The sequence below is a fragment of the Lodderomyces beijingensis genome (assembly GCF_963989305.1).
Source record: "Lodderomyces beijingensis strain CBS 14171 genome assembly, chromosome: 4".
NCBI lineage: Eukaryota > Fungi > Ascomycota > Pichiomycetes > Serinales > Debaryomycetaceae > Lodderomyces > Lodderomyces beijingensis.
The window spans coordinates 1,934,970-1,949,926 of record NC_089973.1 but is presented as its reverse complement, the minus strand read 5'-3'; the positions used below and the strand labels follow the sequence as shown (position 1 = coordinate 1,949,926).

The 14,957-nt window shown below is 48.9% G+C and overlaps 6 protein-coding genes across 6 annotated transcripts; 4 read left to right on the top strand and 2 right to left on the bottom strand. All coding sequences in view use genetic code 12, as the record gives it.

Annotated features, from left to right (window-relative positions):
• Nucleotides 1-1,757: 1,757 nt before the first annotated feature.
• Nucleotides 1,758-2,747, bottom strand: LODBEIA_P38510 (uncharacterized protein; the record flags this gene model as incomplete). Its single annotated transcript, XM_066974007.1, has 1 exon — nucleotides 1,758-2,747. The coding sequence occupies one exon, from the start codon at nucleotides 2,745-2,747 to the stop codon at nucleotides 1,758-1,760; it is 990 nt and encodes a 329-aa protein (XP_066830789.1).
• Nucleotides 2,748-4,931: 2,184 nt separating this feature from the next.
• On the top strand, nucleotides 4,932-6,386 carry LODBEIA_P38500 (uncharacterized protein; the record flags this gene model as incomplete). The annotated part of the gene is made up of 1 exon (XM_066974006.1): nucleotides 4,932-6,386. The coding sequence occupies one exon, from the start codon at nucleotides 4,932-4,934 to the stop codon at nucleotides 6,384-6,386; it is 1,455 nt and encodes a 484-aa protein (XP_066830788.1).
• A 281-nt stretch (nucleotides 6,387-6,667) lies between these two features.
• LODBEIA_P38490 (uncharacterized protein) lies at nucleotides 6,668-7,888 on the top strand (the record flags this gene model as incomplete). Its single annotated transcript, XM_066974004.1, has 1 exon — nucleotides 6,668-7,888. The coding sequence occupies one exon, from the start codon at nucleotides 6,668-6,670 to the stop codon at nucleotides 7,886-7,888; it is 1,221 nt and encodes a 406-aa protein (XP_066830787.1).
• A 290-nt stretch (nucleotides 7,889-8,178) lies between these two features.
• On the bottom strand, nucleotides 8,179-8,517 carry LODBEIA_P38480 (uncharacterized protein; the record flags this gene model as incomplete). The annotated part of the gene is made up of 1 exon (XM_066974003.1): nucleotides 8,179-8,517. The coding sequence occupies one exon, from the start codon at nucleotides 8,515-8,517 to the stop codon at nucleotides 8,179-8,181; it is 339 nt and encodes a 112-aa protein (XP_066830786.1).
• A 1,398-nt stretch (nucleotides 8,518-9,915) lies between these two features.
• Nucleotides 9,916-12,024, top strand: LODBEIA_P38470 (uncharacterized protein; the record flags this gene model as incomplete). The annotated part of the gene is made up of 1 exon (XM_066974002.1): nucleotides 9,916-12,024. One exon carries the CDS (start codon nucleotides 9,916-9,918, stop codon nucleotides 12,022-12,024), a length of 2,109 nt encoding a protein of 702 aa, XP_066830785.1.
• A 115-nt stretch (nucleotides 12,025-12,139) lies between these two features.
• On the top strand, nucleotides 12,140-14,938 carry LODBEIA_P38460 (uncharacterized protein; the record flags this gene model as incomplete). Its single annotated transcript, XM_066974001.1, has 1 exon — nucleotides 12,140-14,938. The coding sequence occupies one exon, from the start codon at nucleotides 12,140-12,142 to the stop codon at nucleotides 14,936-14,938; it is 2,799 nt and encodes a 932-aa protein (XP_066830784.1).
• Nucleotides 14,939-14,957: the final 19 nt, after the last annotated feature.

Here is a 14,957-nt window from a genome sequence, read left to right as displayed (position 1 = left end):
ATCTGACAGTGATGACAGTTGTTGTGAGAGGGGTTCTCTGTGTTATTGCGGTGCTAGTATGTAACTCTCTCAGATCTCAACCTTTTTAATTGTTGTAAGTTGGAGGTGATAGCCCTTCATTTGAGCAGTATTTTGATATAAGCAGCTTTGGAAAAGGTTAAGTATTGGCGGAGTTATTGAGGTCTAAAGTGTGCGCTCTTTACCTACTTTGAGAGTTGTTGTCTCGAGTCCAACTTTGAGCTTCTCTAACTCGCTCAGTTTTCACGCTCTCCTCAAGGTCTCGGTACCAATCGACAGCTGAAGAGCTGAATAAGATGATGGTAATAACTAAAAGTGATGAAAACCAATATTGACCGTTTCACGGCGGATGCAAACTTTATGTCAATACAGCTCTCCCAATTCTCAACCTCTCTGTACGATCAATATATTTTTTGAAAGCCCTTTGTTTGCTCTGTAAAACGGTATAAACAGCTTTTAAAAACGTTCAGTATTGGTTGAGTTATTGAAGTTGCAAGTGGGGGTGCCTTTACCTACTTGAAGAAAATTTGTTAAGTCTTTTCTTAGTGCCCAACTTTGAGGTTCCCTAACTCGCTCAGTTTTCAACCTATTTTTACGATCTCTATACCAATCGACAGCTAGGGAGCTGAATAAGAAGATGGTAATAGCCAAAAGAGATGAAGAGCAATATTGACTCTGTTACTGCGTGTGCAAACTGTTAACGTGGGTTCACTCCCTCAGTTTTTACGCTCTTTCTACGATCAAAATACCGTTGAACAGCCCTTGGTTTGCTCTTTAATTTCGTATAAGCAGCTTTTGAAGAGGTTTAGTATTGGTGGAGTTATTGAAGCTCCAAGTGGAACTACTTTAAAAAAATTTTATTAAGTCTTTCTACTGTCTTTTTTCTTAGTAGTTTTTTGAGCTTCCCTACCTCGCTCAGTTTTTAACCTGTTTTTACGTTCTCGGTACCAATCAATAGCTAGAGAGCTGAATAAGAGGATGGTAATGCCGGTTGGTGGTGAGAAGCGATATTGACTCTGTTGCTGAAGGTGCAAGATTGATGTCAATGTAACTTTTTCAGTTTTAAAGCTCTTTACAAGATCAAAATACTAGTAGAAAGCCCTTTGTTTGCTCTACAGAATGGTAAAAACAGCGTTTGAAAAGGTCTCTTACTGGGTGAGCTATTGAGATCTCAAGTGGGCTACTTCAAAAAACAATTTGTTAAGTCGGAGGGGTGCTTTTCTTAATGTTCAACTTTGAGCTTCTGTAACTCGCTCAATATTCAAGCTCTGCTCAAGTTCTCGGTACCGACGTAAAGCTAGAAAGCTGAATAAAAAGACAGTGATAAGAGTTGGCGGTGGTCAGCGATATTGACTATGTTAGCCCAACCCCAATCTTTTATGCCGGGGTAACTCTCCCAATCTTCAACCTCTTTAGACGATTCAAATACCGTTGGAAAGCCCTTGATTTGCTCTTTAATTTCGTATAAGCAGCTACTGAAGAGGATCAATATTGGTGGAGTTATCGAAGCTCCAAGTGATGGGGGGTACTTGAAAAAAAATTTTTGTCAAGTCGGGGGGTGCTTTTCTTAGTGTCCACCTTTGAGGCTCTCTAACTCTGTCAATATTCAACCGTTTTTTACGTTCTTATTACCAATCGACAGCTAGAAAGCTGAACAAGAAGCCCATGATAGCAAAAAGTGATGAACATCGATATTGGAGAAGTTACGGCGGGTCAAAGTCAACTCAATTCTAAACTATCTAATCGTAACTAACTCCACCTCGAGCCACCCCCTCGAGGTCAAAGAAGTGTGGCACAAACACCTCGCCCCTCTCACTCCTCCTTTTTGCCACCTCCCTCTGCCGCTCCTCCACCCTCGACTTCTCCCTCGTCGCGGCCTCCTGGTCGTCCCTCACCAACGCCTCAATCGTGCTCCCCCAGAGCCTCCGTGACTCCATCGCCCCCTGATCTTCGGGAACCCTACCTTCCTCCGGGGTCACCCCCGCCACCCTGAACAACTCAGACGTCTCCCCCGTGGCCAACCTCGTCACCAGCACCCTGTCCAGCCACTTCCCAGAAACTTTATAAATCTCTTTTCCCCCAAACTTAACAACCCCCACCACAACATCATACTCCCCACTAATAAACCCCTTCGTCTTGAACTCCAAAACCAACTCATACCCGTTCCCTGCCAAACTTACCCCGTCGCCCAATTCCACCCGCATCTTCCCAAAGAGGATCCCCCGCGCATAAACATTCGGCTGCGTCGCGGTGTACACCTCCCCCCGGATCTCTATCCGCGACTCCCCCTTCATAATAGCGGCCGACGAGTTGCCCAAGAACCTACTCTGGGGACACACCACCCCGCTGACCCTAATGTCATTCTCTTCATCGATGTAAGTGTATGCCAGTTTTGGCGGGTGGTGCAGGATCTGCTCCGCGAGGTAGGAGGCCCCCCCCCAGCGGCAGCGGAAGTACTCGCCCAACACCGGGTTGAGCGGTTTCTTGACCCCCTTGGGGGCGATGTGCCACGACGCGAGGTACCACTTGACCAAGGCGAGGAACCGGGCCTCCGCCGTGGGCTCGCGGGCGGCCTCTTCAAGTAATTGGTGGAGCTGGAACGGGTTGGCGATGCGCTCCAACATGCTCTTCGGCTCGAGGATGAACGTGGGGAGCGTCACCTTGGACAAGTCCATGCCCACCTTGAGCTGGGACACGAGGTTCACGAGTATGCTGCGGTTGTCGGACATGGTGAGGAGAAGAGTGAGTTAAGATTGCTGTTTTTTTCCGCAACGGGAAAAAAATGAGCCCCAACTTTGACCCTCCCTAGCTTGCTCAATTTTCAAGATAACTTACTTTTGAGACCGCGGGAGGACTGCGGAGAGGCTGCTCTATAAGATAGGACTGTGGTTGAGCTGTTGAGAGCAAGTTTGAAGTCACCAGACATGGTCACAAACTTGGGCTACCTCCAACTTCTGACAGGTTGGATTTCACAAGTTGGGGCCCATACTAATGTTGCTCGCCGCGTTTCTACGAGTCGATTGGTATAGGCAAAAGCCGAAATGGAGCTGATTTCAGTTTCATGAAAGTTGTGATTTTGCAAGTCAGTAGTCTAGGGTGAAACAGTCACTGACCCGCCAACATTGGCCAACTTGGGACCTCTGTAACTCTCTCAGTTTTCAAGCTACGTTACTTCTGAGACCATGGGACGACTCGTGGAGGCCTGGAGAGTACATTCAAGATGTATTTGATCCGTTTTGAGCGGTTTTCATGAAGCCTCTCTAACTCGTTCAATTTTTAAGCTACGTCAATTCTGAGGCCACGGGAAGACTCAGGGAGGCCTGCTCTATAAGATAGGACCGTGGTTGAGTTGTTATCAGCGAGGTCGGTTGCTCTAGACATGGTCAGAAATTTGGACACCCTCCAACTTTTCACAGGCTCAAGTTCAGAAGTTGTGCCCCATACTAATGTTGCTCGGGGAGTCTCTACGAGTCGATTGGTATAAGCGGGAGTGAAAATGGAGCTGTTTTCAGTTTCATGAAAGTCACCATTTTGAAAGTCAGTAGTCTAGGGTGAAACAGTTCATACCCCGCCAACATTGCCAACTTGGGACCTCCCTAACTCACTCAAATCTCACTCTTTTTCAATTCTGAGGGTATAGGGTTACTGCTGGGAGTCGGCTTTATACAACAAGAGTGGAATTGAATCACCATCTTGGAAACTGCGCTACTTCCCTCAGATCTGCTTCTTTTTGAAAACTGCGACCACTACGTTACTCCTGAGAGTCTGGAGAGTACATTGGTAGTGTACTTGAATCACCAACTTGAACACTGAACGAACTCCCTCAGTTCTCAACCGTTTTGAAATCTGACACCACTGGGAGACTCATCTAGGTCTCCTCTATACGCTAGGATTTTATCTGAATCGTTTTGAGAAAGTTTGGAATCTTAAGTATTGTCACAGTAGTTGGTCTTAAGGTCACGCGACACTTAATTGAGGCTTCTCCAACTCACTCAGTCTCCACCCTTTTTCAATTCTGAGGCTACAGGGCGACTCGTGGAGCCTCAAACTATCCATTAGAGATGTAGTTTCACCGTTTTCAGCGATTTTCAAATCTTCAAAAATTGGCAGAAAAATGGAGTGAAGTCTTAGTGCTAACTTGGGACCTCCCTAACTAGTTCAATTTTCAAGCTTATCTACTTTTGAGACCACAGGGCTACTGCCAAGAGCCAGCTCTACACACTAGAGATGCAGTTGAACACTCAGCTTCGAGGCTGCGCTAACTCCTTCAATCTCGCGAACCGCTGTTAGGTGTCTCACTAATGTTGCTTGCCACCTCTTTACAAGCATTTTGGTGTAGGCGGGACCCCGAATGGAGCACTTTTCAGTTTCATCAAGGTTGGCATTTTGGAAGTCAAACCCCGGGGGTGAAACGGTCCATACACCGCAACTATGACATCTCCAGCTCCTTCAGTTTTCAAGATATCTCAATTTCAAGGCTATGGGACGACTCGTGGGGGTCTGGAGAGTACATTCAAGATGGATTTGAAGTGTTTTCAGCGGTTTTCAAAAGTTCACTAAGTTTTCGCAGAAAAACGGAGTGAAGTCTTAGTGTTAACTAAAGTGTTAGTGTTAAGTATGTTAAGTCTTAACTTTGAACCTCTCTATCTCCTTCAATTCCCAACTTGAGCTACTTTTGAGACTATGAGGCTACTGCTGAGAGCCAGCTCTATACCCCTGGCAGTGGTCTGAACCCTCAACTTCAAAACTGCGCTAACTCATTCAATTCTCAAGCTTACTGAATTCTAAGACTATTGGCTTACTCGCGGAGCCTCAAACTATACAATAGAAAGGCATTTGAAGTGTTTTCAGCGAGTTTCAAATCTTCAAAAGTTCGCAGAAAAACAGCGCAAAGTCTTACCAACCACACACCAATGGCTTCCCTCGGCGTGACCCCGCCCATACTGTTGGACCCCCCTACCCCCGAGGACGTCCAAGCCAATGACCTCCTCATCAAAGAACTCAAACTGCGATCCTCGTTTGAGACTGAAACAGCCACAAAGAAACGAGCCGCCGTTCTCACCGAGCTCCAAGCTTTGGCCAACCGGTTCTCCCCCCACGGCTCCAAGTTGTTCACCTTCGGCTCCTACCGCCTCGGCGTCTACTCCCCCGACTCCGACATCGACGCCTTGCTCGTGTTCCCAAAGAACATCACCAGGGACCACTTCTTCACCGAGTTCCCAAAAATTCTAAAGGACAACCTGTTTTCCGAGATAGTCCCCGTGGTGGACGCCTTTGTCCCCGTCATCAAGATGAAGAAAAACGTCTCCATCGACCTCCTCTTCGCCCGGCTCAGCGTCCCCAAGATCACCTCCTCCCTCGTGTTGTCCGACGAGGTCCTCAAGACCGCCGACGCCCTGGACATGCGCGCTCTCAACGGCACCCGCGTCACCGACGAGATCCTCCAGCTCGTCCCCAAGCCCCAGTCCTTCAAGTACGCCCTCAGACTTATAAAAATATGGGCCATGGAAAGAGGCATCTACGGCAACGTCTACGGCTACCCCGGCGGCGTCGCCTGGGCCATGCTCGTGGCGAGAGTGTGCCAGCTCTACCCCAACGCCGTCGCCGCCACCATCGTGTCCAAGTTCTTCCAGATCTTTTCCCAGTGGGCCTGGCCGCAGCCGGTGCTCCTCAAGCCGATCCTCTCCGGGCCGTTACGAGTGTGGAACCCGTTGCTCTACCCTGGGGATCGACTTCACAGGATGCCGGTGATCACCCCCGCGTACCCCCTGATGTGCGCGACGCATAACATCACCAAATCCACCATGGCGGTGATCCTTGAGGAGTTGGAGCGGGGGAGGTCCCTTGGTTTGCCAGAGTTGCTCGCCCGGCACGACTTCTTCCACCGGTTCCGGTTCTACCTTTGTATTGCAGTGGCTTCCAAAGGGGAGGAGCTCCACTTCCACGGCTGGTGCGAGTCGAAGATCAGGTTTCTCGTGGGGAAGCTCGAGGTGGTGCCGGGGGTGCAGCTCGCGCGGCCGTTTCCAAGATCGTTTGAGCAGAGAGTTGCAACGGCGGAGGCGTTGCAAGAGTGTGGGACCACCACAGGAGATTCCTTGGAGGCTGGAGAGTACTGTGTCAGTCTCTACTATATCGGCCTCGTGTTGTCGGAGAAGGTGCTTGACATTTCTTCAGGGTGTGCCGACTTCTTTTCCGTGTGCAAGGGCTGGCCGGAGTATAAGCCGGGGGAGCACTTTGTGTCGATCAGGACGGTTAAGTTGGCGCAGTTGCTGGCGGCGGTGTACCCGCAGGGGGAGGTGCGGCCGAGGAAGCGGAAGAGGAGGGAGGCGGGGGGGGACAAGAAGCGGGCGAAGAGTGTAGAAACTTAGCAGCGTAGCAGCACGCCGGCAGGTGTGCTGCGGTGCGGGCTGCACAAGTTGATAGGTGGTTGGTAGGTGGTTGGTAGGTGGTTGGTAGGTGGTTGGTGTTCGGTGTTTCGTGGTAGGTTGCAGTAGCAGTACAAGTTGATTGTATAGGTCGATTGTATAGGCTGTGTCCAATGTTTCTCGCGCTGCACAAGTTGGTCGGTGTTTGCTGTAGGATTACGCTACCGTGTAAGTTCATTTTGTCCACACCTCGCTGTCCACTCCACTTCCTCTTCTCTTCATCAATGTCCGAGTCCACCACCTTTGAGCTTGACGGGTTGCTCGACGACGAGTTCTTGGAGCCGGAGCCGGAGCCCAAGCTGAACCTCTTTGACTTCCCCGAGAGTCTCGAGAAGCGGCGCCCCCCGCGCCGCGCCGCCCCGGTGAAGCTCCCCCAGAGGCCAGTGGCCAGAGCCAGCAAGGCTCGAGATGTTCAACCGCTCTTGGCTAATGCCGGGGGCCCCGCGAAGTCACCCCATCGGAGACCTAGTTCATCTGAGCCCAGACCCAACCCTTACCAGCCGCAGCTCCCCCAGACGTCCACCAAGTCGGCCAAGTACCAGCCAACGAGCCCGGTGCTGGACAGAAGACGGAGTTACCTCCCAGACAAGGCGCCGCCAAGGGCAACCCCACAGCCAGACAAGGCGCCGCCCCCAAAGGCTGCACTGGTGCCAGAGACCAACGGCGCGCCAGTGTCAACCCCAGTGCAGCCTGAGACCAACGGCGCAAGGGCTGCAGTGGTGCCCCCTTTTGAGACAGGCCCCAGGCCAAGCAAGCTTGAGCCGCAGGTTGAACCAAGCAATCCTCCGGGGAAGTTTGAGGCGCAAGTCGAGCCAAGCAGTTTTCCGGCACCTCCCAAGTTCCACCCGCAGGTGGACCCAAGTGTTCCTTCCATCAGGCTGTTGCTGCCGGGACCCCTGGAGCGCCCCCCGCCCAGCTCGGTCGCGCTGTTGCTGCCCCGCGCACTCAAGTACAGGCCCGCGCACTCGTACGAGCTGTTGCCGGAGAAGTTGAACCAGTTCATGCCCTTGGACGAGCTCAGCCCAAAGTCGGTGAGAAGCAAGACCCAGTTTGAGGTAGACCACGCGAGCGAGGATGAATTAGTTGATTGGTATGGAGCTCGAGACAGCTCTCGCTCCTGGGTTGGAGGAAGGCCAGCCGATTGGTGTACTCGAAAGTTGGCTGAGGCAAGTCGGTCCTTCACTCTTTGTAGTTCTGATGTTTATCTTTGTCAAGTAAGTACTGTGTTATACTCCAACTTTGCAGGGTGTAGAGAAGCAATACAAGGCCTTGGAGGTGCAATTGGTGACTGTTTCACCATGGGGTTTCATCGTGAAAATCAGGAATTGGCTCAACCTCGGATTGGCTCCAATTCTGCCAAGTTTCAAGACTTTTCTCTATGGCTAGATTCCGAGCAAAACCCATCTACTCGAAAACCCACACCTTGTGTTGGTGTTGTCCCGTAGCTTCTCAAAGTTTGGCTTGTTCGGTGTAATCCAATGAGACCTCGCACGCGCAACCGTCGCGAGACTGTAATTTTTCTGTCAACTCTCGCTTCAACTCATCTTCTTTCGCGCCGGGTCGTGTACACAAAACGGAGAGAAAAAAGAGCTCACAATCGGTTTTCTTTTCCCATGTCATCATTCTCGCTCACTACACAATGCCATAATGCAGGTACTCCAGGTTCGTGCACCATTACCCAAGAGAGTATCGGACTCAAATATAAACCAAACATCCACCACTAATTCTTTATCGTTTAGTCCTCCCTCCAGCGGTGCGAGCACGTTGTGCACTTTAAGAACGTTGTTGAGTTTTCGTCAGCCGATCGAATCTGGAGCTGAAAGTAGTATGCCTTGTTGCCCGAGCATGAGTTCACGGGACACTGTGCTTGCGTCTGGTCTACGTTGTCCCAGGCACCTTCTCCACCTAAAATATCGTCCACCACTTTCGTGTTGAGTGTCTTTCGGTCGAAAATCTGGAATCCAACGATGGGGAATGAGTAAGGGCAAGTGCTGCATTGAAACTTGTTGACGTTATCCTCGGTGGTTGACTGGATCATCAATAGGTTCAGACACAAGGGGCAAAAGGTCAACATGTGTATATGGATTGGATGAAATAAAAGGCTTGACGGTGTTTCGTTTTTGAAGATGAGACTCGGATTACAAGTCAACGTTTATTCGATAGATATTATCGTCGCGTCTGAAGTTATAAGCCTGTTAAGTGATGATGAGTGATGGAGTTCTTTACTTGAGATGCGCTAGAAAGCCATCAAGAAATAAATTCCACCACGCGCAAAAAAAAAAAAAAAAAAACGCAACAATTTGCACGACATGGAGGTATTCTTTAAAGTGTTCTAGCTCAAAGACGACATTGGAGGAAACCAATGAATTCTGGGTAACGCTTGACATGATGTATAGCGTGGAAGACAAGAAAGAGAAACTGTGCTTCGCATGAAACCAGTTGCAGATGTGAAAAAGGAGCGGGCGCGTAAGGCATGAATCCAGGTGCGAGAATCATTTACCATCTCCAGCGGACTCAGTACCTACGTGCATCGCTATATCAGATCACAGTTTGTATGTGTGTGATTTACTTTTGAATAAACATACACGAAATTATGTTCATTCAAGAGGAAAGAGGCTGTGAGAGCATTTGGACAGGACGGAAACACCAATGTAGGTGCTATTTTGAATAAGTGCACTTTCAGAAATCCGACTGCGTGGATGAAGAGGCTGTCCATTTTCTACATTAAAGACAATCAAGTTTAGATAGGACGTCCCAAGCAGCGTTTCGTTGCCACTGATATTTTGTGGCTGATTAATTGGACTTCGAATCAAGTGCGTCCAAAGCTCTCACATCAGCTTCTCATCCAATTCCAACAGAACACAAACACCGTTCAAGTTGGATGATTTTTACTCGAGCTTTAGTCAATATAGAATCGAATTGGGAAACCACACGTGGCAAGCATCCAGCGGCCATGCCACAAGCGAGATCTGTCGATCATGACCGAGAACTGGAGAAAGTCTGACTTTATCCCGCTCGGTTCAAGTCATCTCAAAAAGTGGGATGAGTTGCACACATCGTGAGGCAGAACTGAGAGACGCCAATGTCATCGACAGCAAGGCCACTGCTGGCCTCTGTTCTTGAAATGATTTGCTCGATTCTTGAGAGCCCCCTCATATCTACCTCTAGAAATGGAGATATTTTTGAAAATCATATCCCTGTCATATCTCTATACATTGCACCTTCAAAAGTCTCATCTTTTCACCATCCCATTCAATCTTATCTTCTGTCCCTTCTTTCATCTGTCCTATCTCTGTGGCCCACCTGTGCTCAATCGTAGTGGCAAAAAAATTGATTGTATGCATCTTCACCTAAAGTTTTGATTTTACCAAAAAAAAGGCGGCGTAAGATTGCCAACTCTATTTTTGTCTCCCACAATTTTGAACTCCAACGGTTATTAATTCCTCCAACAAACGGCAGTTTCTCACAAGCCATGGAGACACTTCCGAGACTCAAGGAAGGGGCGTCTCTTCAAGTCGGCAAGCAGAAGGCAACCATTGTCCGATACATCTCCGAAGGGGGATTCGCCCAGATATACGAGGTCCTTGTCGGGAATCCAAAGGAGCCAATTACAGCCTGCTTGAAGCGGGTTATTGTTCCGGACAAGAATGGATTGAATCAGTTGCGGAAAGAGGTCGAAGTGATGAAAACTTTTCGAGATGGCCGCAACATTGTCACTTATTTTGACTCACACGCCGAGCGGCTCGACAATGGCACGTACCAAGTCCTCGTGCTAATGGAATTGTGCCCTGGTGGCTCTTTGCTCGACTACATGAATCAAAAGATCAAGACCAAATTGACTGAACCCGAGATCCTCAAAATTATGCTTGACGCGTGCCAGGGAGTCTATGAAATGCACAAGAGCAAGCTCATCCACCGGGACTTGAAGATTGAAAATGTATTGATCAACGCCCAGGGCACGTTCAAGCTTTGCGACTTTGGATCGACGACTGCTCCAATCATGCCCCCGCAGGACCAGCAGCAATTCAAGCTCATCAGCCACGACACTTTGTACCACACTACTCCGCAGTACCGGTCGCCGGAGATGGTTGATTTGTACAGACAGGTTCCCATTGACGAAAAAGCCGACATTTGGGCCCTTGGATGCTTTCTATACAAGCTCTGCTATTACACAACGCCATTCGAAGCCAACGGCGAAATGGCCATTCTACATGCATCTTTCCAGTTCCCGCCCTTGCCCCAGTATTCTGGCGATTTGAAAAACTTGATCATCATTATGCTCCAGGAGAATCCGTTGTATAGACCAAACATTGTGCAAGTGTTGATGCTTGTTTGCAAAATCTCCGGTATTAAGTTTGAGTCGTTGAAGCTAAAGGACTTTTACAAACTCGGCCCGTACAACTTTCAAACCTTGCAAGAGTACCAAGCTCAAAAGCAAGCAGAGATTATGAGGGAGAAGCAAATATACCTCCATCAGCAAAGCTTGGCCAATGCGCAAGACGAGGTGGTGGTGGTGGCAGCGGGATCCCCTGAACAACCAGAAGCGGGGAAAGCAGTAGTAGTGGGAGAGGTGCTTGAGCCTAAAGAGGAACAGACGAAAAACCTCAAAGTGGAGGAGGCTAATGTTGCATCTCCAAACTCGCTACTAGGTTTCAGCCTGGGCAATGACGAAAGTTTTTCAGATCTTGAACAGCTTGAAGATGCCGAGGAGAGGTATCCCTCGTTACAAAATCTAGCCGAAGAAATGGCTGAGCCGGTAAAGGTGGCGTCGGAGAAATCCAACGAGGAGAAACTGGAACGTCGGGTACCCATCATTGACGTTCAAAAGGGCAACACTGGTAATAATCCATTCCAGCGAGACACGGTACACAACCCTTGGGCTGCTGAACAAACAACAGATGCTTTGCAAACCAATTTTCCACACGCCGAACCAGCAGCTCGCGACAAGGAGGCTGCACTTGCAAATACAAGTACAACTGCAACTTCAAACACAACAGCTCAACACAAGCCAGACGGCGCTCCTCTGTTGCCCATGAGGCCGCAAATCTCTCCGCCTATGGCACCTGTGGCAACTGTGGCACCAGTGAACTTCCAGATGAACCCCCCGGTTTCGCCTTCAATGGCTCCAGTTACAAACTCAAACTTTAGTCAGTATAGCCGACCTGTTATGCCACAACTCTCGTCCAACTTTAGCCTCCCACGGACTCTCGCGCCAGAAACAAACTTGATTGACTTGGAAAAACCAGTTGAGAAAAAGCAGCCTGCAGAAGTCAAGCTCGTGGAAACCAAACCGGATTATCTTCGGAAACCCAGCTTTGAGCCCGCAAAAGGAGGAGGAGATACTTCGTCGGCAAAACCAAACATGTCCAAAAGGTTCTCCTCCAGTTCACAACTAGTGCTACAAGAGGAAGTGGTTGACTTTGCATCAGATGATGAGAACTTGGACAACGGCTCCAACATGAGCAGGATGAAAATCCGCAACTCATTGAAATTCCCAAAGGCTAGAAAGTCATCTGAGCTCAAGCGTAATGATAGCTACAGTTCGGATTCCAAAAAGAGGCATTCATTTTTTGGTGCATAAGTTATTTTTTAATAGAGAAATTATCATAGATCGAAAACTCTAGTTTTTCTCACCCTATTTTTTTTCTTCCCCCCCATGGACCCCATCTTGTACCACCCATTGCTCATCTCCAGCAATGGCATCCCTCCAGGAGCAATTGGCGCAGCAGATACTCCTCGTTCCTCCTCAAAAGTACATCCCAGGTTACAATGAAAGATTCACTAGACTCAACCGGGGGCTTCTTGAGGGAAAGTACCACGACCTTTTAGAGGCCAGCGATTTAAAAGAGATTTTCAGCTTGCCCCAACTTCAAACGATTCTATCCCAGTACCCTGAAAGAGAACTAATTGAGGTGCTAGAGTCCTTTACAGACACCTTGGTTGATCTCAGCGCCAAGTTCATTGGCGAGGACCACTGGTTCAGTCTTCAATGTTTTGCAATTGCATTCTTGCAGCTTTTCATCCAAGTCAACTTCACGGGTCCCTCCGTTAGCTTCAAGGCTGGAACAATATGGTTTCCTCATGCCAACCAAGACAAGTTGCAGCTGGATTGTATTAGGAACCTCAGCGTTGGTGGGCAGCAAGCGTACGATTTGATGCAGGATCCACTCCATTTGATAATGGCCGAGTTGATATTTGAAAAATTGATCAATACACCTGTTGAAGTGTCCTTATTTAGCAAGTCGTTACTGCTCGAGCGACTCTTGAGCTTTATAGGTGAACTGCTGCAGCAAGTGCAAGATCCATCAACTGCAGCTATCTTTTGGTGGAAATCGCGTGCTTTGCAAATTCATTCGGCAGTCTTGTCTGAACCATCGAGCATCATCCTGTCAGTTTGCGGTATGCTCATGAATGGGCAAGTTCTTGCACTGCTTGTGCCGCGTGATGGTGATGCTGATGGTGATGCTGTTGCTGTGCTAGAGAAACTTTTACGTTTTCAATTCCTTCTCGAGCAAGCACGTGTTCATATCCAGTCGCAGACGGAGCAAGCGTCAGTTAAACCGTTGATTGAAGCGTACAAGCTTTCCGGGTTCCAGCTCTTGCTTTCCGGCGCAAAGGCCAAGAGAACCAAGTTTCAGAACTTTTACACTTCGAATCTCATTGTTCTTGCCAAAAGCTCACAGCAAACCATTTACGACGGCGGAGAGCATTCTCAAACTGAAAACTATGAGCTCGACTCTGACCTCTTGTTGGAAAAGCCAGAGTATGAGTCCTTGGCTGATCTTGACATGGAGATTGAAAACCAAAGCAAGCGGATCAAATTGGATTACCTGCAGTTGGAACACGATTTAAAAGAAGAAGATCGGTTGCTCCCAATCGCAATGACCCAGGACGACATCCCTCAGGAACTCAGGGAGCTCGATCCAAACAACCAGCCATTGTTGAACAATCTAGATGTGTTGCAATTACTACTCAGGTTCACGGTGATTAAGCAAACGTCTCCAATGTCCGATCCCTTGGTTGACGAGGAACTAATGGCTTTGGTTTCCAGAGTCTTGTACAGCGACTCGGGCGATACCAACTGGCTTCTCTTTGCTAGAGCTCTTTGGGAACGGTCCTTACTTGAGTCCGGGAAATCTCGCACTGTTGAGAGGGGTATTTTGCAAATGACATCTTTGATTGAGGAGATTGGGCTCAAGATAAAATCAAGAGTCTTGCCCGAGCAAAACATTGGCGACCCTGCCTCGGAGGCTGCGCTGCGATTGCGATTCATACACCAGTTGCCCTTGCTTCCACAATGGAGCATGGATGCAAAGCTCGCCGAGCAGTACATGTCCTTGGGTGTTATCAAGTCTGCGCTTGAAATTTACGAGCGACTCGAGTTGCATTGCGAGGCGGCGTTATGCTACGCGGCCACCGATGCGGAACAAAAGGCGGAACAGATTCTCGTTAACAGAATCAAGCTGGTGCCAACCGACGCTAGGGCGGTCTCGATTCTCGGCGACATCAAGCAAGATCCAGCATTATGGGAAAAAGCCTGGGAAATGTCACACTATGCCAAGGCGAAGTCCTCGTTGTCGCACTACTATTACGCGCCACCTACCAACTCGGGCCTCAGCAAAAACATTGAGCTAGCAATCTCGCACATGTTTGATGCATTGACAGCGAACCCCTTAAGCTATGAAAATTGGTTCTTTTACGGGTGCTGCGGGTTGGAGAGTGGTCAATACGAACTAGCGTCCGAGGCGTTTACACGCTGCGTCTCCTTGGATGACACAAACTCCTATGCGTGGTCAAACTTGGCGAGCGCTTTGTTGAAGCTCGGCAAGTCCAAACCCTCATTCCATGCGCTCAAGAAGGCGATCCGTTGCGGTGGCGACAAAAAGTCGTGGAGAATATATGAAAATTACATGAATGTGGCAGTGCAATTGGGGGAATGGAATGATGTCTTGTTTGCTTTTCGAGAGTTGTTGGATATTAAAAATGACCAAGGAGACCAGGCCATCGATTTGCCCGTCTTGGAGAAACTTGCTGAAATTCTAGTCTCGACGGACTACCCTGCAGAAGATGCTGGGGCTAGACTAAGCCACTACCAAAAATCCAGCATCGACCTCATCTGCAATGTTCTCCCGCGATTTATCACGTCTTCTGCACGATGCTGGGAAATCGTGGCGCGCGTGGAGCTATGGAGGAAACGGCCATGGGCTGCGTTGGAGTGCCATGAAAAGGCCTATCGTGTTGTATTGCACAATCCAGAGCTTGAGTCCAAGCAAGAAGCCTGGGACGATGCCGTGGAGGCATGCGGGAACTTGGTGAGTGCCTTTGAGTCGTTGGGAGAGCAGGCCGGTAAGCATGGTGCAGGAGACGTGGTTTGCAAGGACTGGAAGTACAAGGCCAAGATGACTGTGCGCTCGTTGATGTCAAAGGGGAAACATTACTGGGAGGGGACCCCCAGTTGGGATAGATTGATAGAATTGAAGGAAGATTTGAGTTAATAGAGCTAATAGAATGATT